The sequence below is a fragment of the Lathamus discolor genome, chromosome 14 (assembly GCF_037157495.1).
Source record: "Lathamus discolor isolate bLatDis1 chromosome 14, bLatDis1.hap1, whole genome shotgun sequence".
NCBI lineage: Eukaryota > Metazoa > Chordata > Aves > Psittaciformes > Psittacidae > Lathamus > Lathamus discolor.
In genome coordinates this window covers 9,202,020-9,228,128 of record NC_088897.1, presented here as the reverse complement: position 1 = coordinate 9,228,128, position 26,109 = coordinate 9,202,020, and the positions used below count along the sequence as shown (strand labels likewise).

General features: G+C 41.5%; 1 protein-coding gene across 7 annotated transcripts in view; it reads left to right on the top strand.

Annotated features, from left to right (window-relative positions):
* SPECC1 (sperm antigen with calponin homology and coiled-coil domains 1) overlaps positions 1-26,109 on the top strand; it is a 91,544-nt gene that overhangs the window by 44,982 nt on the left and 20,453 nt on the right. For 4 of the 7 annotated variants that reach the window (XM_065694426.1, XM_065694428.1, XM_065694427.1 and 1 more), the window contains 7 exons: positions 6,989-8,556; positions 10,357-10,564; positions 11,236-11,309; positions 11,861-12,039; positions 20,908-21,053; positions 21,268-21,368; positions 22,649-22,730. In XM_065694426.1, coding sequence (XP_065550498.1) covers positions 6,989-8,556; positions 10,357-10,564; positions 11,236-11,309; positions 11,861-12,039; positions 20,908-21,053; positions 21,268-21,368; positions 22,649-22,730 — 2,358 coding nt within the window. Of the gene's footprint in view, positions 1-6,988; positions 8,557-10,356; positions 10,565-11,235; positions 11,310-11,860; positions 12,040-14,694; positions 14,781-16,414; positions 17,712-20,907; positions 21,054-21,267; positions 21,369-22,648; positions 22,731-26,109 lie in introns of those variants that run through there. The other 3 variants (XM_065694431.1, XM_065694430.1, XM_065694433.1) reach the window with 3 other exon arrangements.

The following is a 26,109-nucleotide window of genomic DNA, read 5'->3' as shown; positions in this document are numbered from 1 at the left end:
TTTTGGGCATCTCGCTCTCAAAATATGAAGTTCCAAACAGCTTAAGCTCTCTCATTCTGACCCCCAAGAAGCACTTGTAACTTAGAGCTGGAACTTGGAACTTAGAACTGATTCAGGTCTTCTTTGTGAGCTGATTTAGTTACATGCATGCATCCAGCATGTGTTATCAAGCGCTCTTATTGTTGGTGTGCCTAGAGGTTTAAGGATCAGATATTAGCCTCTGTCTTCTGCCACACTGGTTATTACCTCTGTGTAGATACCTGTGTGAGAGCACAGCAGCATGGATAGGGGTTGCTGTTATATCTGCCCTCCTTTTCAGCAGTTATATTTGCTTTTTCTCATGCCACCATGAAAAGTGTCAGTGTGTTTCCTGTTAATTGGGGTATCAGATCTCTGGTTAGCAGGGAAGTTGTATTTTAGCTGCTTCGTTTGCTTAAACAAAGGCAAAAAAAAAAAAGACTGAGAAAACCAATTAAGTAGATGTGTGCAAGCCTCTGAAATTTTGAATGAAGTACTTTAAAGAGTCAGATGTACATTAATCCTTCTTCTGTGCTGTCTAGTCCTCATTTCCCAGAGGACATTCCTAGTTCACTGTTAATCAGTCTCAGTATCAATCTCAGGATCAGTGCTGGAGCAGGAGGAAAGTGATCTGCTGGGTCCCCTGGGCTCTCAGTTAAGCTTTGAGCTCTTAGTGGCTTAGGCACTTCTGGAAAATGGATTTTAAGCACCAAGTCAATTAGGTTCTTAAACTTCAAGTTAACAAAAGACAGAAACTATGGCTGGGCTCCCTGGAACATGTAGTTCTTTATTGTAGGGAGTCAACAGAGTGCGATGGCTCCAAGTTAATACCGCCTTTTCTGATTCGGCTGTGACTAAGTTCAGATCAACAATGTCATGAAGTCATATGTTAATGCATTAAGTTGTTTGTTCTGTGGCTGGAAATCATCAGAGTGGTACTTCAAGTACTGGAGTAATTTTGAAAATGGCCCATAAGCTGCTATTACCTGCCTTGTAACACCAGCTTGTAAATCTGTTGTGAAAGTCTGACTGTTCACTGTCTAGTACTATCCTAGATGTCTTCAGGCATCCCAATTGCTCTCTGTCTGCCTCCTGAGCAGAGGACAAGTCTCTCACAGGTGCTGTCAAATCTTTCAGCTCAGTGAAGGTATTTTAAATATACCAAAAGGGCATCTGAAGTGTCACTGGGCATCTGTATTTTGTCTTCTACAGTAGGTGTCATAAACCAGATGGGAGTAAGGTACACCTGCGACCCAGGTTTGTTTTGCATGAGAAGCTCAAAGTTGGCTAAAATTTGTAAAAGGACCTTACACAATCAAGACTGAGCACCTCTGAGTACATGCCTGCATTACTGATGTGTTGCTGTATATTGTTAATGCTGCTGGGGATCCTCAGCAAGACTTTTCCAAGGCCTAAGTGTGGTCATGCTGAGTCCAGGATCTACTGAAACCACAGCCAGAGGATAAGATGAAAACCAAAACTGATAAGGACCTATTTCAGCTAAACCACATGTGATAGAGCACAGCAAAATTGTATGGGGAGGTATAATAATTCTTTATTGCTATACAAGCACAGGTTAATAGTGTTCTCTTTACTTAGCCATTCTGCTAGATGCTTACAGATGCTAGATGCACTTGATTTATACTAACCATTCCCTCAAGGTGTCACAGCAATTGCTTTTCTATCTGGGGCTTGGGAGTTCTGTCAGATGGCAAAATTTATTAAATATCTTAGCAAATGGGAACAGAATTCCAGAATAATGGAAGAATCAGCCTCCCATTGGTAGGGAGGCTGTGGGTTAGCCCATAACTTCTTGTTGTTACCTCTTTTGTTTCACTGTCCCTTTTTGAGATGGAGGAGGTGGCAAAGAGACACAGGACAGTGAAATAGTTGGTCTGTTGTAAATGCAGGAGCTGGAATGAGATTTAACAGTCCTGGAGCAGCAGATAATCATGAGCCTGCAAACTTGTCTGCAGGCAACAGTTTGCCTTTTTGAAATGCATGACTTTAATGTTGCAGCATGCTATGAATAGCTTTCTTTTATTTCTTGTTATTTTGCCCATGACATTTAAATAAGGTATCCATTGTTTAGAAACATCACACCAAAGATGCATCTGTCATCATGGTTTAATCTTACATGCCTGAAATGCTTTGTGAAATGAGTAGATGATCAGCACACTTAAATTATACAGGGCAACTCCACATGCAGGAGCCTTAATACCTACTGAAACCATGGAGGGATGAATTACTAACATGGTTTTTAAGTATGTTAAAGGAAATGTGTTTTTAGTGTTCTTAGCTTAAGAGTTGACAGGGTTAAAATTTAGGAAGACAGTACAAAATGGAACATTCCCTGTAAATCCAGTCCCTGGAACAGCAGGAGTCCATGGCATTAACCTTTGGGTTAATAGTATGTTGATGGAGGGAAGGATTAAGAAAAGGGCAGGTTATGGGACACAAATGGCACAAAGGCCAGAGGTGAATAATCTTGTATTGACTTCAGGTTTAAAAAATAGATTTAAGTTATAAATTAGAACATTTTGAAAGGTGTTTTCTGGGTCAGATGAAGTCCTTCCCAACTGAGGTTCTTTCTCTGCTTTGGGTTTGGAGAAGCAGGTATTTGAACTCTTAATTCTGCATAAGAGTCAAGTAGAATAAATGTAACTTCAGGGCTGGTGCTTTACTTGGAAGACAATGCTATGTGCTATCTCAGAGCACTTGGAGTGTGAAGGCAGATAAATTTACTGAATCTTCATTCCCAAATGTCATGTATCTCCCCCCTGTGACTATGGTAAAATGTTTGCCGCCTCCTGTCCCTTCCCCTGCTATCACTGCAATTACATTACCCATCCTGCATGGACTTCTGAACACCAGCCCTGTGTTTCTATCTTGGGGGACTGGGAAATGGTTTTCTCCATTTCAGTCTATTTTCTTCTGCTTGTGGATGCCCCTATGGGAGCTGATGCAGCAGGTGCTGAGAGCTTAGATCAGAAATAATAATTATGTGGAAAAACTGAAGAGTAATCCTGATCCTTCTGTGAAAAACATTGTAGCAGTGCTCAAAATGGGATTAAAATGGCTAGAGATCGTGGTGAGGGGTCAACTTTTATCTCATTAAAGTCCCACTTTGTTTCTGACTCCAATGGAAACTCGGTGAGCATTCCCTGGCAGAAAGTGGTGCAAACAAAGCTGCACAGCAGGCCACTAGCCAGGAGTTCTCGGGCCCTAACCCTTACTGACCCTACTGGGTGAGGCCTTTTGTTGCTCTCTGCTTCCCTGTCCTGTAACCTAGAGTTAATAATTATGTGCTTCAGAGGATTTGAGTTAAATAGCTCTTCATTTTAAAGCACTTGGAAAATTATATGCTCTACATGCACATTGAGGTTTAATCCCTCACACCTGAACAGCATGGCTGATGCTGAAAGTGGAGGAGTTCTTGCTGGGTGCCAAGACAAGGAACATGATGCTGAGGTCACCTTGGTCTGATCAAAACAGTTTTTCGGGCAATAACTCTCAATAGAGTAATTCCCAGTTCCTCTGCAGGCAGGCTTACCCCATTAGTAGAGTGAATGTAGAGTGAGAGAATGGGAGGTTGGGTATGGTGCACAGGGAATGAGAAATACACGTTTGGTCAGAGCGTGGATGCGTGAGATATTAGGAAAGACTTAAAGTGCTTAAAGTTAACAAGAGTTAAGCCACAGGCTGGGCAGGGTGGACGAACAGCGAGAACAGGAATGGGGAGCCATAGCACCATTTTGACCAAAGATACTTAACAGTTTGGGTTTTGGTTGGGGATTTTATCTTCTTAAAACAGAAGATATCCTTTGAGATGCAGAGCTGATTGATTGTTCTTCTTTCCTACTCAAAACAAGCAGCACTTTCTAGGAAGTTCTGCAAGATTACAGCCACTTTACGCAGCAGCATGAATCAACCCCAGATTGGGTTTTGCAGCTTGGCAGGCACGTATCTAGCTGGATTTTCCCATAGACCATAATGGGACTGGGGTGTGGAACTAATCAGGTCACCAGGGTGACTTGTACAGCCCTAAAGGCAGTTCCTGCATAGTGTGTGCCTCGGGGCTGTGGGTCTGGCAGTTCCATTTATAACTGCTACGCTGCTCAAAGTCAAGGTCATTGAGAGGGGGAGTTGCCCATGAAATAGGCTTTAAAGTATTGCTAATACTTGTTTCGGTGCTTTGTAATCAACACTCACATGCATTCAGAACTATTTCTCTCTGGGCTCTGTGACATTAGTATTGCGTGGCACTGTTTTGGAGAGTGGAGAGGAAAAATAAACACTTATATGTCATGAAAGAAACAGGTTGGTTATGGTTATTGATGGATAGCAGATGCTTTGTGACTTAGGACAAGTCAGCAGAGCTTGGAGTCTTGCAAAACACATGGGACTTGTTGAGTAAGCTCAGAGCCTGCACTGGTTGGCAAGCTGGTGAAGTACAGATAATCCCAGTTAAACTTAATTGTTATCCTTAGGTCTTCCATTGCTGAGGATCATGTTCCAGTTGTCATCTAGTAGTGACTAGAAGCACTGCCAGAAGGTGCTACATTTCTATTGGGAAAAGGTGATTTTTCTCAGTGCCTTGCAATTTGTACCAGAGTGTAGTAGCATCGTTATTTCTTGTAACATATACAGTACTGCCCACTGCTTCTGTTAACACTCCCCAGTCATGTGGTGACGACAGTCATGCCATTGCACTCAAAAAGATGAGTTATTCAGGTTACTTGCTTCTTCATTAAACTTTATTATAACAGTAGAAATCCCCTTCAGACTGAATCAAAGTTCAGGACATAATGGAAGTTTTTATAAGCCACACCTTCGGCTCCATTGAAGAGCATCTGTGGCCATTTATAATGTGTATTTTTACATCTCAAATCTGTAGTATGATTTGTAGCTTGTGAGTACTGCTTCTCTAGACACTTGTCGTACCGTATGTCCAAGAGATGCACTCAAGTACCTTGTGCTGTTCTGCCTGGATACCTGGCGTTCAGCCTCTGAGCAGGAAGGAGCTGTGCTGAGCTGGTATCTCTCCACTGGAAGTGATGCACCACATCATGGACCATTCAGTTTTCCTCTTGTCCTTCAGTTTGTGGTAGTAGATGCATCAACACAAAAAGCTTTGCTCAAGCTCAGTATGAATGCAGTTTTTCAGGTGCCAGATCTCAGCAGTTGGGAGCCCTTGGGTTAAGAGATGGGAATGAGCAGTGAGCAGGGGGGCTTACAGCTCTCACAAGGGCTGGAGTTGCACCAGCAGTCGTTTGAGCTGCAGTGGAACAACTCCCATCTCTGCTTGCACTGCACTTCCCACTGGGGAGCCCGGAGCTGCCTTGATACGCTGGTGTTTCCAGCTGTAATGACTAAATGGAGCTGTGTGGGCTGCTGCTGTCTGGCCAGGCTATCCCTGCTATCTCTTCCCGTACACACTGGAGCCTTTGTCTCTGGCCTTATTGTGCCTCTGCCATGACAGAGCCCTTTCTGTGCTCTCCTCCCAGCACAGCCTCTGTGTTCAGGGGGCTTTTCTTCAGCTGCTCTTTGTGTCCGTGTGTTTATTGTGCCTGCTGCAGAGTGTGTTTGCTTGGGAGGGAGGAGGAGGGGCTCCTGTTTGTGCGGGGTTTATAAACCCAGTGCATTCTTCAAAAGAGATGCTGAGCAAACTGGGTGGTGTTGGTATTAACTCTTCACAGCCCTGTGTTACTGACAGCCCATCCATCACTGCACTGAGACAATCCTCAGTGAGAAATGCTGTGGGAGGGTTCTGAAGCTGCTTGCTGTGTAAGGAAAGGGAGGCTGCTCCCCCTTTGGTCTTCACTGCCCTTTGATTTTTCTGTGAATGCTGCACAGTAAAGAGTCTCCCAAATGTGGGGAGATATGATTGATTCTAGGATTTCCCCTCAGTCCTTCTGGAACTTGTTTTAATTGCAAACACTGGCTCACTAGCGCTTTCTGTTTGCATAACTGTCTCTTGCATCCTGTTTATGTGGCTACATCAGACAATATCTCTTCATTGTACCATATCCTAAACTTCATGACTCTGTACTTCAGGGCTTTTCCTTTTGAGCAAGGCCCTGAAAACAGGAATTTTTAATATTTGTGTTGCCACTTGCATATAATACCTCCCTTTTGAACCAGCTTCTTTAACCAGCTGAATACATCCATGGATAGAATGGCTTTTATTGTTTCTCTAGTACCCATGGTCCCATACTCCCAGGAAGCTTTGGATGATGAAGATAATCAACTTGGAAACTTCATTTCCCTTGTAATCACATAGTACTGTGCTTTAAGTTGGTTGGGGTGGAGCAACAACCAAAGAGAACAGCATCAACTTTCTAATCTCCTTTTGCTGTTCCTCCTTAGGAGGATGGGAATTTATAACATGAAAAATCTCTCATCCATCTCTACAAGAAGCTGCAAGAACACAATTGTTTCAGTGTTAGCAGTGCCAGGAGCTGTGTGTTTCACTGAATCTGCAGTCAGCATTAATGTTTCAGACCCTTTTTATGATGATCTGCATAAATGGAGCATAATGCAACTACTTTACTTTTATGTGTGATAAAATAATAGTGTGATAATGTGTTTTCAAAGAGGGTATCTTTTCTTAAGTTACTGAGCTGCTTTTCGCAGAAATCAGTAGGCTTAAATTCAGCATTTCACAAAGTAAAGAACTCTTATTTTCAAATAATTATTATCCTGGTATTGGGGCTTGTACTTCATGGGTTACAGCATCTATGTATTATTACATTGGGAAAAGGTTCGTTAGGCTGTTCTTTTGGGAGAGGAGAGGAAGAAATGCAAAGTAATAGAAGCCTTTGAAACATGAATCCACACACTCAGGTGACTAAACCTATTCAGACACTCAGGTGTGTTTTCCAGCACTGCTTTAGGCTCTAGTGGTGGTGTTGTGTGACTTGTTTTCTTTATGAACTCACTTGCTTTGCCTCATCTCTTTCTCTCCAAGGAACAGTATCAGCTGCAAAGCGCTCGGGGATTCCAGCGCCCCGGGAAATAGCATCCTCCGTATCCAGAGAGCGAGCTGTCCTGCGTGGCCAAGCCAATGCTAGGAAAACACAACCCAGCCCCACTTCTTCTGGTACACCAACTCCTACCAAACATGTGCGCCCTACTAGCAAGTCCAAGCAAGAGAATGAAAGTGGTGACAAGGCTGTTCTGGAATCTCAGGTTAAAGAGCTCCTGGCAGAAGCAAAGACGAAAGATTCTGAAATCACCAAACTCCGTTGTGAATTGAAGAAATGCAGAGAGAAAGGGTCACTTAATGCTGAAGGAATGGGTGCTTCCAATCAGAATGTAGAAACAGTGTCACCTGTTGACATAGATCCATTAATACGGACCCTTCAGGAGAAAAACAGGACTTTTCAGAAAGAGCTTGCTAGCCTGGGAGAAGAAAATCGTGTTTTGAAAGAGAAATTGCTTTATCTAGAGAACTCTTCTCTCTCGGACACAACAACGAGCAGTGGAGGCAACAGCAGCCTCCCAACCCCAACTACACAAGAGTCCAGTTTTGGAAGCCCATCAAAAAATGTGTCAAGAGGTGAAATGGATGAGCGCAGGCAGCATGTGAATGGGGGGACGCTGCGCAATTCGGGTTCTTCCAGCAGCGATGTGACTAAAGCTTCCTTGTCACCCGATGCGTCTGATTTTGAACATATAGCAGATGTACCTTCCAGGCCAACGTCCTCCAACAGCAACCACTTCAAAGGCTCCAAATGCTCCACTACAGGAAGCTCTCCAAACAATATTAGTGACCTTTCTGTTGCGTCTCTTACAGAGAAAATACAAAAGATGGAGGAGAATCACCACAGCACGGCAGAAGAGTTACAAGCCACTTTGCAGGAGCTATCAGATCAACAGCAAATGGTGCAGGAGCTGACAACAGAAAATGAGAAGCTAGTGGAGGAGAAAGCTCTCTTGGAGACTTCCTTTCATCAACACAGAGACAGGGCAGAACAACTGAGCCAGGAAAATGAGAAGCTAATGACTCTCCTCCAAGAGCGATCCAAGAATGAAGAAAGCAGAGCTCAGGAGGGGAAGGTCCTTGAGCTGGAACAGAAATGTGCAGAAGTTCTTGAGAAAGCACAATTTGAAAGAGAAAAATTGCTCAACATTCAGCAACAGTTAACCAGCAGCCTACGAAGCTTAGAAAGGGAGCACCAGGATGCCCAGCAGGTGATTAAAAACCTGAGAGAAGAAAATGAGAAGCTGCTTAAACGTCTAGAAGTGGAACAGCAGAACAACAGCACAATGACAAAAACTCTGGAGGACTGTAAAATTGCCTTAGAAGGTCTGAAAATTGAGAATGGCTCTCTCAAAACTCAGCTAGAGAGTGAGAAACAAAAGGCTGCTGAAATCAATGTGATGGGATGTACTGCTGACAACTCCGAGGTGCAAGAGATGCTGAAAGTAGCCCGTGCAGAAAAGGATCAGTTAGAAGCAGCTTGCACTGAGCTTAAACAAGAGCTGCTGAAGGCAAACAGTGAACTGAAGCACAGTCAGGGTCTGCTATCTAAGGTAAAGCAGTAACAGGTGTAAAATGTGATGGTTGTTCATCTGTCCTTCCATGAATAGGTAATTGTTGGTCTTTAGATTGTTAAGCCATTGGTTGTAAGTTTTCAGACATTAAAGTGAATGGTTTAGCTTTGAATGGAAGCTGGGGTCATATGATAGTCTGCCTGTGCTGCTATATGCATGTTTTCCCAGGAGGAACTGTTAGCATAGCTGTGTTTATAAATTCAGAACTCATTTCCCCTAATATCTTCTGCAGAATTTATACTATTTAGTAAACAGAATTGTGCCTATCAACATTGGAACAAAGAACAGGTAAATAAAAACTTACTTTATTATGTGAACAGATAGTACTGAAAATCACTTGGTAATTCACATGGAAAGAAGGGCATGAGTAATTAGCAGCAGATAGTAAATCCTGAATAATTAATCAGGATTAATTAGTAGTGAACTATAGGTGCCATTGGTCATGAGAACACATGAGCTAATCCTCAGGGAAGCTGATACTTACAGCAACATGACTGATGCATGGCCAAGCTCCAGATTACTTTATCTTCAGAAAACTAAACTATTTTTAAGAAACAACCATTTAGGGCTAGGTAAAATAGTGGCAAAAAAAGATTCATTTCAGAGCAGTGTTTTTCTGCCTCAGTTGGTAGTTCCGTAGCTTTGCTCCAAGCAAGCTGAAGTCAGTCACTGTTTATATTTTCCGTGTGTTCCTGGATGTTCAGAGGAGAGCTGCAGTGTTGGGGCACTGTAGAACAAGTGTTAATAAATCACAAGCCAGTGTCTGTGTCCCACTGCTACAGAGTGATAGTGTGTGCAGGCTTTCCTGTGTAGGGAAGGGATCATGAATGGTAAAATTGGCTAGGTGAAGAGGAAGATAGTGTTGCCAAAAGGCACCTCCATGGTTGGATTTGGAAAAGCCAGATGTCCTTTCAGCTAAAATAGGTGACCACAGCAAATGGAGTTAGTAGAGGAAGCTCCCAAGTGCTTACTGGAGCTGCAGTTTATGACGGATAAATGAAAAACTGCTGAGTGCTCAGACTCTGTACCAAACTTTTATTGCTTGGTTTGGAAACCACAGATTTCCTTCTTTTTACTCTTCCTTTCTCTCAGATTAAGCTGGTTTGAATCATTGGCTGTTTGTGACACCCAAATGAGACCACAGGCTTCTGTCAAGCTGCCCTTCAGCTGGGCTGTGCCAGTGCTGCTCACTGAATTGGCAGCCTACACCTTGCTTTCTCTTGCTTGTTCATATGCAAAGATCTCCCCCCAAACCTGGAAGCATTGATCTGTGGGCATCAGCCAATAAAGTGAAGTGCAGCAGATTCTCCCTTTAGTAATTCCAGATGTTCTATATCCAGAAATATGCTTATCTGCAGTAGCTAGCTCTGCTTACATATGTTTTCATAACCCATTGAAAATGTACATGCTAAAGCAGCAAAAACTGTTAATGTGGATGAACTGATCGTCATTGTGGCCCTTAGGTTGTGATACAACTCTCATGATGTGAGACATAGATGTGGAGCTTTCCAGGAATATAATTCTTCTTGGTTCATTACCTTAATCATACAGAAAACTTAATTTCCTTTGTAGTATCTTACTTTCTTTATTACCAAGAAAGAAAACTGACATTCATAGCTCATGTGTTTCCTGAAACTGTCTCAACTGCATTGAAGCTCAGTTTATACAATGCTTAGAACACAGGTTTGATTCTTAAGTCCATGAGATGCCCATAAAAGTCTCTAGTGAGTGATAACTCTTAAGAAATACAGACTTGCAGCTTTCTTTGCTCCCCTCCAGGCTGAGAATGAGTGTGGTCAGCTGAAGGAGCTGTGTGACCGGCAGGCTGAGCAACTGAGCAGAACCAGCCAGAAGCTGCAGGAAAAAACGTCAGAGAATGAAGCAGATATAAAAAACCTGAAAGAGACCATTTTTGAGCTGGAGGACCAGGTGGAACAACATCGTGCTATAAAACTTCACAATAACCAGCTCATCAGTGAGCTAGAAAGTAGGTGGAGCCAAAACAAAGGATTCAAGTGAACTTTAGAGGCTTTGTTATAGCAGCAACAGGGAGGAGGAGGCATGTCTTGATGTGTGACAAGGGCCTCACTTTAGAAATACTCCAATTTGGGCCAGTAATAGAATGGGTTGGGTTGTAAGGGGCCTTAAAGATCATGGCATTCCACTTCTTTCTGTTCATGCACAAAGTTACTATTTTAAGTTAGTGCTGTAGAAATATTATTAGATACAATCCCCAAGCTTTATTCTCCAGCGAAGTTTGTATTGCCCATTCTAGAAGTGGAATTACTGGCCTTTTAAAGAGCTTCTAGGGCAAAGCCTAGGAAGAGCTGTGCAGTCAAGGTTGCTGCTGCGTTGTGGAGGGGCAGCTGCCACCTGGTGGAATGAGAGGTATGTCTCGCCCCGGGGAGTGAGTGATCCTGGATGTGTGATTCTGTAAATCTAAGTCTGGCTTAATGCTTCAAAATAATGACCTGTTTCAGAGATGCTTGGGTGACAAATCTACCATTGATTCCATTCCTGATCCATTGACAGAGTCTATTTAGTCCTTTTAGTGGTGTTACTAGAAGCAAGACCAAACAGGCTTGTCTGTCCTCCCATTTTCACCTTTTAGCTTTGCTCGTGTGCTTAATAATCTGTTTCCTTTTTTACTGTTCCTAGGTAAAGCAATGAAGCTGGAAGAACAAAAACAAGATACAGAGAGGCAGCTGAAGGCTCTGACTAGGCAAATGAAGGTAAGGCTTGGACTTCTTCACAAAGCTAAGCTGAGCTTTTCTTGCAGTGTACTGGATCGAGAGAAGCATTCTAATTTCTAGAACAACTGTAGAAAGTTCTACATCCTTTCATTCACCATTTCTCTTCACTTATTTCTAGCTGGGGGTTTTTTTGCCTGTAAAGGAAAAATATAATACATCCTTTGCAAATTACTTTTGCTTTTTTTCACCTATGAACTTCTGATTTGAAACAGCCATTCCTGCTTCACGAATTATCAGTAGCAATGAGCTCTTTGCAGCAACAGTGCCTGTAGTAGTATCACAAGTCTGAATGATTCATAGCTATAGGACAAACTTTGATTTACTTTCTGTATTGGAGTGGAAAGCTCAGCCTCAGTTTCTTTGGCGATCTTGTCAATACTGTGTAAAGAGGGAAGTGTTTAGTTTGTCCTCGGTGTCATCTTGAAACTGCGATGAAACCCTGGTTGCTTGTGATCACTGCAAGAGAGTACTCACCTGAAGTAGGTGCACTTTTACAGCAAACAGTTTGGGGTTCTGATTGCTCTTTCTAGGAAGATACAGAAGAGTGGAGACGTTTTCAAGCTGATCTGCAGACTGCAGTGGTTGTAGCCAATGATATTAAGTGTGAAGCCCAGCAGGAGCTCCGTGTGGTAAAGAGGAAGCTTCAGGAGGAAGAGGAGAAGAGTGCCAGACTGCAGAAGGAGCTGGATGAAATAAAGGGCAGCAACAGGTTGGTTACTTACAAAGGCTGGGATTTGATCTGTGACTGCTAACATGCATGCAAACAGTGCTTTGTCAATAACAATCCATTGGCTTGGACGTGCACGTTGTCTGTTTTTAACTCTTCTGCCAGATTTTGTTGTCTCTTATTCTAAGATGTTTCTGTTCTTTTTCTTTTTGGCAATCTAATTCTGTCAACTAGGCCATGAAGGTTTTAATATTAAGTAACAATTGCCAATATATTACAGCTTTGTTCTCAATGCAGTATTCTGCTGTGGTTTATTGCCTTCGTAACTGTCTGTGCAGTTGTATTAAACCATCTGTGAAAAGTTTGGTTGGCTACATCCAGAAGAGAACTACTTAACTTGAGAGAAGTCAAGGATTGTATATGTTGAAATGAAAATGAGGACAGGCTGGACTTCTGTTCTGCAAGTCTGATAACGTGCTAACTGAGTGATCAATGCAAGTACTAGGATTCCTCATTTCACATCTCCTGTCCTTAATTTCAAACCTGTTATGTGATTAGCTGTGTTAAATGATCTGGATGTTGACCTGGGTTAGCTTTTAGCCCAGAAGTGACTTTGTCATGCAGTGGACACACCTGTAAAACATTTGCTGTAGTATCAGTGGTTGGAGGGTAAGCTGTATGTGCGGGACTTCCTCCTGTGTCATGGCAAGAACAAAAGTGACTTTTACAACTAAATCTGGAACCAGTACAGATTCCTTACAATGTGGTTTTTATGCAGTGTGTGTACCACCTTTCATGCCAAAAATCCTACTACAATTAAACTACTGAATAAGAGATGGAAAACAAAAGATGTATTAGAAGTGAGAACCAAAATTTCTAATGCAGACAGTGCTTTGCTCTTTTTTTGCATTGATGTAAATAGAGCAAGCAGAGCTACAGTGATGAAAAACTGTGTACAGGGGGAATGAAGAAAGGCAAAATAACACAAACCAGTCATACTATTTATCAGTAATGTGTGCCAAAATAATATTACTCCTCTAGATTTTTCCATTTAATCTGTTTCCTAGCAGATTCATGGCCACTGGCAGAATAGCCATGGGAACACAGTGAATCCTGTCATTTCTTTCAGGTGGAGTAGCAGTCTGGCTTTGTTGCACATAGTTGCTTGCTGTTTTCCATTCAGGAGTTGCCACAAGCAGCTGTACAGTAGATGACAGAAAAAGGACGGGAGGGCTTTTGTGCGGAGGTGTATGATCAGAATTCCTAGGTTGAAGAAATAGGAACACTTCTTTTTGGAAAAATAAAGGAATGTGTTTAAGCTCCAGTTTCATGATCAGAGTCCCCAGTGGATGGAAAGAAAAGCTATTACAGACTATGTGTTCAGACAAAATGATTACCAGACAGTACTTAAGTTCTGGGCTGTTTCCATTGCTAGTTTGCTCTTAAGGAAGTTTCTCTTGTATAGCGTGGGCCCATATGTAAGGGTGGGAATCATATACCTGTAGTTTCCCATTACTCTTTTTCTAACTGAAGATTATTCTTGAAGATAATGACTAATTTGAAGATAATAATACTTAAACTGAATAGAAGACGACCTGCTAATTCACAAACTGGGATGTTTAGCTTCCATGTATAGGGAACATGGCTGCATTGTCAGCTCTTTGGCATAAGAAGCCTAAGCTGCAAATACTGCTTTTGAAATGAGATCCCCAGAATCCATCCATCCATAGTTCCAGACGGAGGTATTCAGACATGCATTTAATTAAGTCAGATTTGGCATTTGTGTCTCCCTCTTTCACATATATATAAATAAATGTCTGTCTCTGTGTCCTGTTAACTATCTGTATAGCTTGCTTCAAGTACTGCATTGGTCATGGATCCAGATATACTGTCTGCAGTGGGCAATACTTAATCTCTTTGAAAGACAGGAGTTGAGACCCAATTTTTCATGTGATTTTAATTGAAGTATAAAATAATTTAAGTATGATTTGACTTGGTGTCCATGCAGAGAGTGCAGGATTTCTGTGCTGAGTGGTATGGAGAACATAATGAAGCCTGTGCAAGTCACTGCCTAAACAAACCAGTGATAACAGCTAAGCACTGAAATGTTAACACTGTACTGACCTATGAAACATATTGAAGTCACCAAAGCTGCTGCTGAGAGCAAGTTTTCCACTCCCAGATGGTTTTCTGTTCTGAGATCACTGTCTTCCCCAGCACCTCAGCTTCTTTCACCTAGGAAGTTCTGGGCTGGTCTTGTTGTTGCTTTTAGTCAGCCTTCACAAATGCTACTGCTCAGAATCAGCAGTAGATTCTGGTACGTGTGGTGACTTATAATGCATGCTCAGCACTGGTGGAAACAGTTTGTAGCATGATACTTTGACACAGCCTATAAAGTATTCCTCGTTTTTGTTAATGCTGAGCAGCTGTGCACTCAGCTGAATTTCTGACAGTCCCTAGTGAAAGTTTCCTGTTGGATTTTGAAGCTCTGATTGGAAAATGTACCTTCCAAATAGCTGCTACTCAAAGGTTTTTGGCAAAATCTCAGCCATCTCTTGAGTGTCATTAGACTCCACCTCATAAATTGATCCTGAAGCCAGTTTATCTTCTACGACATCCTGCCATTTTAATGTTTGCTTGTGGCTGCCTGAGTCCCTGCCTCCAAGTTTGATTTCACTGTTACGTTCTTCTAATCAGACAAAAAGTCATTTTTGGTTCAGGAACAGCCAAAGAACTTGCAGAAAAAAATCCTGATGAGGTCATCAGAGTTCATCTGAATGAAGGTAAGAGCCTCCCAAAGGCATCTTTTAACACAGATTTAATGTCTAATTCTATGACTAAGAATGCTGGGGGGAGGTTGGACCACCATCAAACAAACGGAATGAGGAAGAGAGGAGTTAACTTGTCCCAAGTTAGTACTGATTGACACCTACAAATTGATTAACTCATGTTTCACGCAGTCCTCTGTGATGTTTTTACATCTTAATTAATGTTACTTCTCTGCAGTAAAATGCAGAAGCTTTTACAATCCACTGCTGTGTAACTGTCTCCTCGCAGGTGGTGGAAATTGAAATGATATAGTCTCCATCCTTGGAGGTTTTCAAGACCAGGCAGGGCAAGAACCTAAGTAACCTGGTCTGACCTCATAGCTCACCCTGCTTTGAGCAGGAGGCTAGACTAGGTGACTTCCTGAGGTCCCTTCTGACCTGAATTACCCCATGATCCTGTAGCAAGTTTCATCTTTTCAAAGCACTCGCCTTGGAATTAAATACATTTTTTTAGCTCTTTTAGAACTGACTATTTAAGCAGTAATTAAAAAAAATTGAGTTTGTAACAAAGGAAGAAAGTTATTGCTGAAAGTACCTCAATTATGGACGCCTTTTTTTGGCTTCATTACACACCCATTTGAAAGCCTTTCTGGCAATACTGTTTAGCAGCAGTAAAAGCTTCATGGTCATGCTTTGACTTTTTCCCTTCAAGTTCTCAGAATCATTTTGGATTATGTGCCTTGAACCAAGAACGTGGAAGGAAGACAGTTGGGCTGGGAGTAGTGCTCAGAAACCAGGGAAATCCTATTTGTAATTACATGAGTGACTTCTTAGAGTAATAAAACAATTTAACCAAATCTCCAAACAGAAGTCTAAAGTGAAGGTTTCCATGTATTCCACTAATTTGCTTCTGTTCTTCCTCCTAAAGTCTCAAATGCCACAGCATGGCAGTGTTACATGCTTTTTCTCTTGGAATTAAGCTTGTACTGTGTATTAAACCCTGCTGTCAGTCTGTATGTGTTGATGTGCTGCTCATTTGTGCCTGTGTTTTGCGGCTGTTCTGTTTTATAGAGATTCAGTAGCTCATTCTGCTGTCACTGAAAGCAAGCAAACTAGAATGTAAGAGCAGGGTTCTCCAGGTGCTCCAAGTCACTAGTTAGTGACATCTCAGAATTACGTAGGATTATTTGGGGGTTTTGGTTTTAATTTGCTGGACAGATTATTCCGTGCCCTTTAGTGTAAGAACCCTGAAACAGATGCTGTGACAGAGGTAGAGCAGTGTCCTGGAGGGGTTCATGTACCCATTTTAAATTAATGGTCCTGAATTACTAGAAGAGAGGAAAGCCAGGAACAGTACCAGCCCTGTCCTTTAAATTGGTTCCCTGGCTTTAAATACTTAATTTCTTTCTGTTTGAGCAGCAAAGATTCCTTTTCTTTGTACTTTGTACTGCTGTTTGCTCATCATGTCCCAAAGCTGAATTAGTGGAGTGTTAAGGCACTCCTCCAAACTTCCTAGTAACACCATCAGTATTTCCCCCTTCTCCTTTCTATTTAGTGATGATGGGATGATTAAAGTAGAGAGCTGTATGTCAGGATGGGCATTGTATTGCTTCTTATAACTTCCCCGATTGTTGTCTGTATCTCCATAGGTGCCTGATCTCTACCAGCTAACACAGCCCTGAATGGAGGCACAGCCAGGCCTGTGGGACACTTCAGGACATATCTTCTACTTGCAGCTGAAAAAGGGAAGTTCCAATTTGAGAAAGCACCTCAAGCTTTTTATTGGCCTGCAAAAGTCAAGGGTACTGCAAAGTGTGAATGCTGCTCAGGTCCACCTCCTCATGGGGAAGTGCCTATTTCTTTGTTTCAGAAGGCTTCTGGCTTCAGAAGACTCCATGAGGTGGAAGAAGTTCTGAATTAGTCCAATGCCAACGAGGCCATAAGAAGTAATCCCAGAGATCTGGGGAACTGAAATAATTGAGGGCTTTTTGGAGGGATGGGGATTATTTGCCCTGAAACAGAAATTCAAACATGCTATTTTAAGCTTAAGCAAAAAATAAAACTGTGTATGTCTAACTTGTAAAATTGAATGTGCATACACATTAAGAATTCTCCACCTAGTATTATATTCCTAGATCTGTCTGTGTCTAAATACTTATGTATATGGATCAGTATGTGTGTGTATATATACACACACAGACTCAAGAAGTAGGTTACTGAAATCCATCAGAAAAGCTACATAGAAACATTGAAGTTTGTTTTTTCAGTTTCAGCTGCTTTGATGGTTTCACATCTGCAATAGTGTATTGACAAGGCACTCACCACTGGGTGGCATGTCTGACTTGGTGTGTCTTACGAAGTGGGGTGGGGCCCCAGGAGCGTGTCCTGCTATGACTTTGACAGAGAATGTCACATGTGAGGTTTGTCCTGGCTGTGAGAATTGCAGATGGAGAGATCTGAACAAAAAAAAATGACTATATCAAGCCCCTAGTAAATATCCTCTCAGAAAGGAATCTTTCTCATGCCCTTAACTCAGGTGAAGTATATGATGATCAGGGAGAACTTGCTGAAGTTCAGCTTTCCAGCTGGAGATGCCTGGAGACAGCCTTACTTGGATGCTAAGGAGAAACTCAGAAGTCACCGCCTCTACCAGGAGATCATCAGGATTCATTCCAGGACTGGAATTTCACATTTTGGCTGTGGGATTCCCATCTCTTCGTTCTGGATGTGAAGACCTAGCAAGGACCTGGTCTCAGAGCAGGCTGAGCTAGTAGAGAATTCTGCAGGATGTCCTGGCTTTGGCATGGCCTTCACCGTTGTGCCGTGCGCCTGGAGTGCATGCATATATGCACACTTGTGTTGCCTTTCTTTTCTGTGCTGGCAGCTGTTGAATGTTGTTTTCTTATGTTTAAGAAATATATATTAAAGTGCCAAATAAATGCTTAAGTGTCTGGAATTGTCTGCTGCCTGCCCTTGGCCTCTCTTCCGTTCTGTGCATCAGTAGCTGTGTGTCTCTTTGTATCCTTTGGAGTTCAGGAGGATTCACAACAACAACAGGAACTGTATCAAAGACTAGATTGCAGAGCAGTTATTTCTGAACATCTGGTTTTGTGGTCCTAGGCCACCTGTAACAAAGAGCAGCTTAGAAAATTCACAAACACATGGAGGTTGCTGTTGCCAAACTGTACATTAAGCACAAAGACTTGCACCCTGTTGGTGGTCTGTTTTCCACATATTCCACACCTAGAAACTAAGGAGACTAACTCCTGCTGATAGAGAAGAGCTCACTGCATCTACTTCTCTTGCCAATGATTGAAACGAGGCAGTGGTTTTGTGAAGAAGACTGCACATTTTAATTCCTTTGTGGCTAAAGTGCTCTTTCTTCCTGGAGCTGCTCCACTTAAGCCAGCTGCACTTGCAGCATTTATCTATATAAACCATTCATTCTTGTTTTGAAGAAAGCGTGCAGTAGTAAATGACATCTAGTTCAAATCAGTCCTTTTTGTAGTAGAGCTTACTTGGTCTTCTTGGATGGCCTAAGCGATACTAAGCTGAATAAATTCTGTGTACAAGGAGGCAATTTTGGTTTGGAGTTACGGCTTGTCATTAGTTTTTCTAAGTCATGTTTTCCTAGCCTGTCCTCCTGAATTAGCTTGCTACTACAAGTTAAACTCTTACTCTTCTGCTTATCTCTTAAGAAACCTATATATGTACACATACATGCATCCCCTTACCATACAGATTTATTTTTTTTCCTCATTAAAAATGGAAGATGCTCACCAGGTTTCATGACACTCCATTGCTTGTTGGCTGGCATGTGTGGTTTTAGTTGAAGCGAATGAGTCTCAGTACTATTCTTCCTGCCTTTTGTGCCAAGGTTTGCAGCATGAGAGGACTCAGTTTTCTGATGTGATTGTGTTTAATCTAGGAGGTTGTTTCAGGGTACATTAGGAGCCTGTTACAAATATACAAACTTCAGATTACAGGAAGCATCCTAACAAAATTGGAACCGGTAGCAGCTCCAGCACTTGAATCTTCATAATTACCCTGCACAATGCCAGAGTAATGGCATGTGATTTCTCAACGGACTTCTGTGGCACAGCATAGAGGCTGGTCTAGTTACTCGTAACTTTATTTAACATGTTTGCATCCTTTTGCTGTCAAAGGCTAGACTTAGGAGACGAGTCTGAGGCTTGGGCTGTTCGTGGAGTTAAATCCTAACCAATGAAGTGATGGATGCCTTGAGCATACCTCTGGCTTGCTTTAGTCTGAAGATTTGCCACTTGGCTTCCAGACAGTTACTATTCCTTTCTTATTCTGGTAATACTCCGCAAACCTTGTGTATATACCCTTGTTACCTGGATAACTAGACAGAACTCTAGCATAGTAGCCTATTTAATCCTTGGAAGTGTAATGGATTGCAGTGGATGGCTTGGTATCTTGAGGCAGAAATCTGTCCTTCCTCTGTACTTTAGTAGAAACAGGACTGCTTTAGCTTTTGTGCTTTTGTGCTTCTGTGTAACTAAAGTTCAGATACTATCGCCTGTTGGTCTGGTTTATGCTTTATGAAGCCACAAAAGGAAAACTGAAGGGTCGAACTTAAAGTTAGTCAGCAAAACACTGGCTCCCTCAGAGCTCTGTGAATCTTACCCAGTTTGCCTTTCCTCCTTATTGGATTAAATGGTGCTTGGAACTGAAATGGCTTTTTCTTTAGCCATCTGCCTTTGCAGGCTGCCCTGGCACACGAGGCGCTTGAATGAATTAGCAAAAGAAATAGCCAATGTCTGCTTAAAGACAGCACCTCCTTAAGCTCTGCCAAAAATAGAAACATGCGTCATTCTTAGTCTCTTATTCATTGACACCCTTTAGACCCCTGTATTTTGTAGACTGTGATACCAAAAAGAAAGAAGATAACTTTGACTTCTATTTTTAGCTCAGTGGAAGTTGTTCAACCCCATAGGCACTTTCTGGATGGAGACCTCCAGCCTTCTTATGAAATGATTTCTGGTTTTGCATTCGCATAGCTCTTGGTGCCTGCAGTGCTTAGAAGTAAGGAAGTGGTGACCTATAAATTAGCATGCATTTCTTAAGCAGCCAGGAGGTTAGGAAAGTAACATACAAATACTCTTTTTTTATGTGACTAGACTGTGTTATTAATTGCAGCTTTTCTAAGCCAAAGCTGGGTAATTAAAGTCTACCTGAGAGCTACTGGGTAAGTACAGTGTCAGTGCTAAGCAGCATTGGCCAAATCTGTAAAATGTGTGGTATGACTAGAATCAGCAGTTACACTGGATGATTACTTCTGCTGTTTAACACAGCTGTGGTCTTCCCTGTACTAACTCCTTTGAGCACCTAATCTTGACTTCAGATTTTCTTTTCAACAGAGTCACTTAATGATTCTTCCTGTTAAAACATGAGCCTTACTGGTATTTTGAGTTTATTTCTCTTCGTTCCAGCCATTGAATGTTGGTATTCTTGTGTTTGCTCGGATGAAGCACTTAACACTTTTATTCCCCCATATAGCTGCCTAAGGATTGTGATCGAGGGTTTATATGTTCAGCAGATGTCCTTGTTGATAAACTGTAAGAGTTGAGTTGCCAAAGTTTTTCATTATAAAGTAGGTTTTTTGGTTTCATTTTTATGGCTGTTATCTTAACCTGTTATTTTATTTTCAATGGTGCCATTTTAACTGGTAACAATTACTCCACCAGCGGCCACACCAACTAAAATCATAGAGTGTAAAATAACATCTTTCTCTTTGGTTACTTTCCTCGTTACACACTGAGGACCACAGTAGCCCCTTGGCCCCTGTGCTGTGTTGAAAGCCCATCTTCAGGTAATCATTGATCACTCACAAGTCTCATCAAGTTTTTTTTGTCTATGATAATTCTCCATCCTGTTTGAGGATGGGAAATGGAGTTGATATGGTTAACAATGCAGGAAAGTTTGTTAGACTCAGTGATTTCATGTTTGCCAGGCACTGCAAGGAAAGAACATGAACCTTCTAATGAATGGTCCATGTTCTGGGCATTACAATAAAAGATGTGCATTGTTGGATGTACCTTACCACACATGTAAATACCTTTAATCTCTGCTTGCACTTCCTGTTGCCCCTGACTTTGCTCTGGTTTCTGCTTTGCAGGCTGATAGCTGAAGAGGTAGAATCTCTAGAGGCAGATACAGGCAACCGCTGGCAAGGAGTCTGCATTAGCAGAGCATCTCCCACACCATCAGAATCTGCAGCCACTGTGAAGTCACTGATAAAATCATTTGACTTGGGATGCTCAGGTATTTGATCACTGTATTTTGTAGTAAAAAAACATTTCTAGCAGCAAGCAGGCAATTTTTGCCTTTTTGTGCTGCTCCTTAATGGATATTTTCTGTCAGTGCGTGCTACATAAATACTATCTGTGGCATATCACTGCATCAGTGGTTCCTTGTTCTGATGAGAGAGACATAGTTGGTTTTGAAATGCAGATGTTTCCATGTTCTTTCCTTGCAGGTAGCACTGGGCAAAATATCACAGTTCACAAAGTCCCCAGGAGCCCTTTAAGTGGAATTCCAGTGAGGACAGCCCCAGCAGCTGCTGTTTCCCCCATGCAGGTACAAGGAGCTCTTTCTGTCCTCACAGTTTTAAAATGCAGTGTTTGCTGCAGCATGACATAGCTGCAGCATGCCAACATGTGTATGCTGACAAGGGGAAAGGGAAACTCATCTGTTTATTTGCTGCGAAACATCAAATGCTGTAGTGCTACTAACAAAAAGGATCAAAGTGAGTTTGTCTTTGACTTCAGCTTAAGAGTCTCAGTGGACGGATGTGAACTCTTTGGAATACAATTCTGAGCTTTAGTCACTGTCGACCAGAAAAATAGGTGTTGCTTGTTGGGAGTGAGTTACCAGAAACATCAGACTAGACTACATAGCTGGCGTGTAAGCCAAGAGATGTGGGGTAATAAGTTTTTCAGATGTATGCTCCCAGCTATCCTGTAAGATCATACAGTACTGAATGAAGAGCTGTTACAATTGGGGTTTTTTGCCTGTTGAATCACAACTCTCTGGAATATTGGACTGCTTATGTCACTGCACCAATTTCTGTTAGCAATTACCAGACCTGTGGTGCAATGTTACTGGAAATAGGGCTTTTGTGAACGACAGAGAAACAAATGCACTGTGCTTCCCAATTTCTATATATGCTAAAGATAGTGGGCAATCAGCCTGCTGACCTTTCTAGGCTAGAGAAGCCATTGTGTGTTTTCTGACTAGGTAGTCACTGAATTTACAACAGGATGTTCCTCTCTCACTCTGGGTAAAAGACAGTTGTGGGACTAAAGTGTTTAGGTGAGCACTCTGAACTCAGATGACTTTGAAAGGCTACTTAACAAATGTGTGAGCACATTTCCTTCAAAGAATCAGCAAAGGAAGTTAAAAGAATGAGATTAAACAGAGGTCTGGGAACCTTCTGCTAATGCCTGACTTGAGGGAGTGTTAATGCTGAAAACTGGTGCCAGGGCTTCAGAGAGAAGAATCCTTCTGACTTCTGACTTGAGGTGCTGGGGACAGAGGCAGGGTTAGGAACAGGCGTTTTTACTTGGGGTTTGTGACACTAGATTATGTTTGGCAAAAGGAAAATATGATACAAATGGGAATGTGAAATAGTTTAGGAACGAATGTGTTACCAGCTAAAAATATTGTCCCTTTGTTAATTTATTTTTCACAACCATTTCTGCAGCTCTAGGTACAGCTGATACCTTGTTGAAGGGTTTCTGTATCCCTCTACCTGCTTTTTGATCTTGAGGTAGCAGAAACATCTCTTCTTTCTGCTTACCTATTTAAACATGATATCTGGTATTCTTCTAATTATCTTTTGTACATTTCTTTCATAGAGACATTCTGTTTATAATAATGCCAAGCCAGTCAACAAAGGTGTTGCCAGACATGCAGATCTTTCAGACCTTCCTCTTGCAGGTAGGTTGCAGTAAACATACAAATGTTGCCTCTTTTTACCAGCACTTGCCATTAACTGTTGGCCTCTGCCTGGGCCATTGTTCCTCCTCTTGTATGGTCAAAGGAAACGAAGTGTCTTCAGAGTCTTTGTTTCAGAGAGCTTATTAATTTTGTTGTGTTTCCATTCCCATCTTGATCGTAGCCTTAGAAACCTAAAAAATAGCTGATTTGTAATGGCTTGCCAACATAAACTTGCCTTCCTTATTCCAAAGTGTCTATGGCACCTCTCTAATCCATGCTGTGGAACTGGAGAGGATTGGATTTTGTTCAACATGTATGTATCTGGAACAAGGCCAAAGCACTGTCTTTTGAGGGTTTATTTGTTTTTAAATTGAGCTTCATTTGAAATACATCAAACATTGCAGATACTGATGTGACTGGTTTAGGAGCAGTCATATTTGGGCTTGAAATAGTTTGTTTTGAGAGTTCTCAAGAGATGCGTTTGTTTTCATTTCACACTTTGCTTTTGTTCTCTTGTCATTTAATATTCTCTTCTACCAGTGTTTGTTTCCCATTTTCTCTAGGGCCCTTTATTTTGATTATCTAGTCCTGAATGTAGTGTTGCATTGGAATCAAAGCTAGTAACAACAGATTATTGAATTTTTAAGGACAGCTGAAATACATTCCTGTAGTGAAGCCTCAGTGAAACTGGAGGGAAGGACAAAAAAAAGTCGTCAGTCACAACTTCTTCATTGGTAGACTGGATTTTCTGCAACAGCTTGCTGTTACAGGCGAGAAATTAGAACCTGTCTTTATTTTTAGACTCTTCAGTTAATCTGCTAAGCTTTTCCCCATCGTTCAAAGCTGAAGAGGTACTGGATCTGAACAGCAAAACGAGTTATAGGGTAGATGGCAGCATAAATAAATAACATCTTTTCTATGCTACTGGCTTCTCCTGCAGGAATAAATGCTAAGCAAGCAGAAGTTATCAGTGAGACAGAGTTTACTTACTTGTATCACTTGGTTTCCAGTAAATGACTTGCATAAGAGTATGCAATAATTCTAAACAGAACTACAGAACTTAAGACCTTTTTAATCTCTATGAGTTTACTGTAGAGTGAAGTAATCTATCAACTATGCAATGTAATGCCAGTCCTTAATAATAAATGTCCCACTTCAGGCCGTGGATAATTACTGTTATTACCCAGAGACAATTGTTCTGTGAAAATCTATTGAATATGGTTTACCATCTAACAAGTTCCTGTATTTACAGCTTCTCTTTGTACCTGGGTTTAATTTAGTTCCAATAATCCATATCAAAGGCTTATTCACTATAAAGCTGTAATAGCTCTGGTTCCAATCTAAATATTTCTAGAAGGCAGCTGATCCAAGACCTATGCAAACAACACTGAATTAAAAAATATCCCCAGGGAAATTCAGAGTGAAGTAGTCTCCATAATAATAATCTTCTGGCTGATTCCATCTGAGCAGTACCACAGTAGGGTTCTGTGATGTCCTTAATATGACCCAAATGTTACAACGTTGGAGAGGATTTACTTTGTGGAGAGAGCTGATCTTTGCCTATGATCTTTTGGAATCAGAAGTTTACTGGGTCTGTCTTGGAGTACCTAAGATAAGTCAAAGGAAGGATACTGAAGTAAGACTCAAAGTACAAAGCTGGATACTGTTAACTTGCACCACTTCAGGCACTACTGTATAATTCAAGCCAGTAACCACAAAGTTCCTTTAAATACTGCAAATAGTGTTAACAGAATGGGATTTTTCTTATGTTGCATATTTCACATGCAATTATTATCCTGTTTCTCATTCCAAATGACTCCTAATATGCCTCCTCCTTCAGCTTTTCTTTCCATCTAGATGATGCCAATATTCTTTACACCTCTCTGGGATCCTTCCTTCTCCTTCCTTTTTCTGTACCATGTATGAACACATCCTGAATGATTGGCACAGCACTTCCTGATTAGACCATGCCATTAGCCAGTCCAATTATGTTAATGGCAATTTAACAGTGCCCATTTTTTTGCTATTCTTACAAGCTAGCAAGAAACCTATATTCCTCTTCATAACATTCACATTTTGTTTAGTGATACGCCTTTTGCACTAGATCTGTTTCTCTAAGCAGAATTTGCTTAAGTTTGAAACAGTCCCAAGAATCATTCATTGGTTGCCTGTCTGACTGGTGTGACTATTTAAATTTGAGGCTATTCCCCATAAATCCAGCATAATGAGGAGCTAGTAGAGTCGTACATTTGGAATATATAGTAGAAAACCAACACAAAGTACGTTGTGTGCCATTTCTTGTTTGCTGTGGGTTCATGATGCACACAAAGAAGGGACAGTGAGTGGAAGGAAGAGAGACCTTGACTAGGGTATATGCAGTTCAGTGCAAAACTCTGCCAACAGCCAAGCTGGAATGGTTTCTGTCCTTTTCCATCTGGACTTAATAGATGGGAACTTATCAGCTCTGTATGCTGTGGAGGAAAGGTGCAAAATGCCTGTAGCTCCCAGCAGCTGCACATGCTTACAAAACTCAGGAGGCAAAACTAGGGCAGCTGCATGCCTGTTTGAAGGATGTGTTTATCTGGCAACTGCTGATCCACACACCCCACTCACTGCTGAAGAGCAATTAAGGGCTGATTCAGTGATAGACACCTTTGCTGAAGGTGAGATAAGAAGGAATTCAAACCTCTAGGTGATATGGCATTAACTGATAATGAACATCAGGAGGGAACTGAAAAGGAGAACAAATTGTGTTGTACAATCAATTAATTTCTGATAACGACTCATAATGTGCTGACATAGATCTGGCCAGTTTGTCTACAGAAAGGAAGCGGCCAACTTTCCCTATGTAACACATCACTGTACCTCATGACTGTGAACCAGGAGATAATTTGTTTTCTATGATCTCTTTAGCTTCTCTTAAAAAAACCTATTGGATTCTGTAGCTACTAGTTTTGTTGATTTTATACATATACACACACTTTTATAAATATATATAATCTAAAATGTTACATAAAAATATGTAATATGTGTAATTAAAATATAGATGCATCAGCTGTGAATATACTGAGACTTCCCAAAGTCCTGTCAGATAGAATGCCAAGCATCATATGATAACAACTGCCTCTTGCTGCTGCCTGGAGCTGGGTTATGTTCAGGAGACAAGAGGCTTTCTTGTTACAAATGACTAATGGCAGAAAATGAATTCTTGTACTAGGGCTGGCCAGTCATCTGCTGAAGATATCTGGTGATCAGCTTTTGAACCTTGAAGACTGTAGATTTTGGTATTTCCCCTCATTCACCTGAGTCCCCTACCCCCCAGCAGGAGTATCAATCACAGGAAACCAGGCAGTCTGTACTGTTGAAATCATCAAAGCCA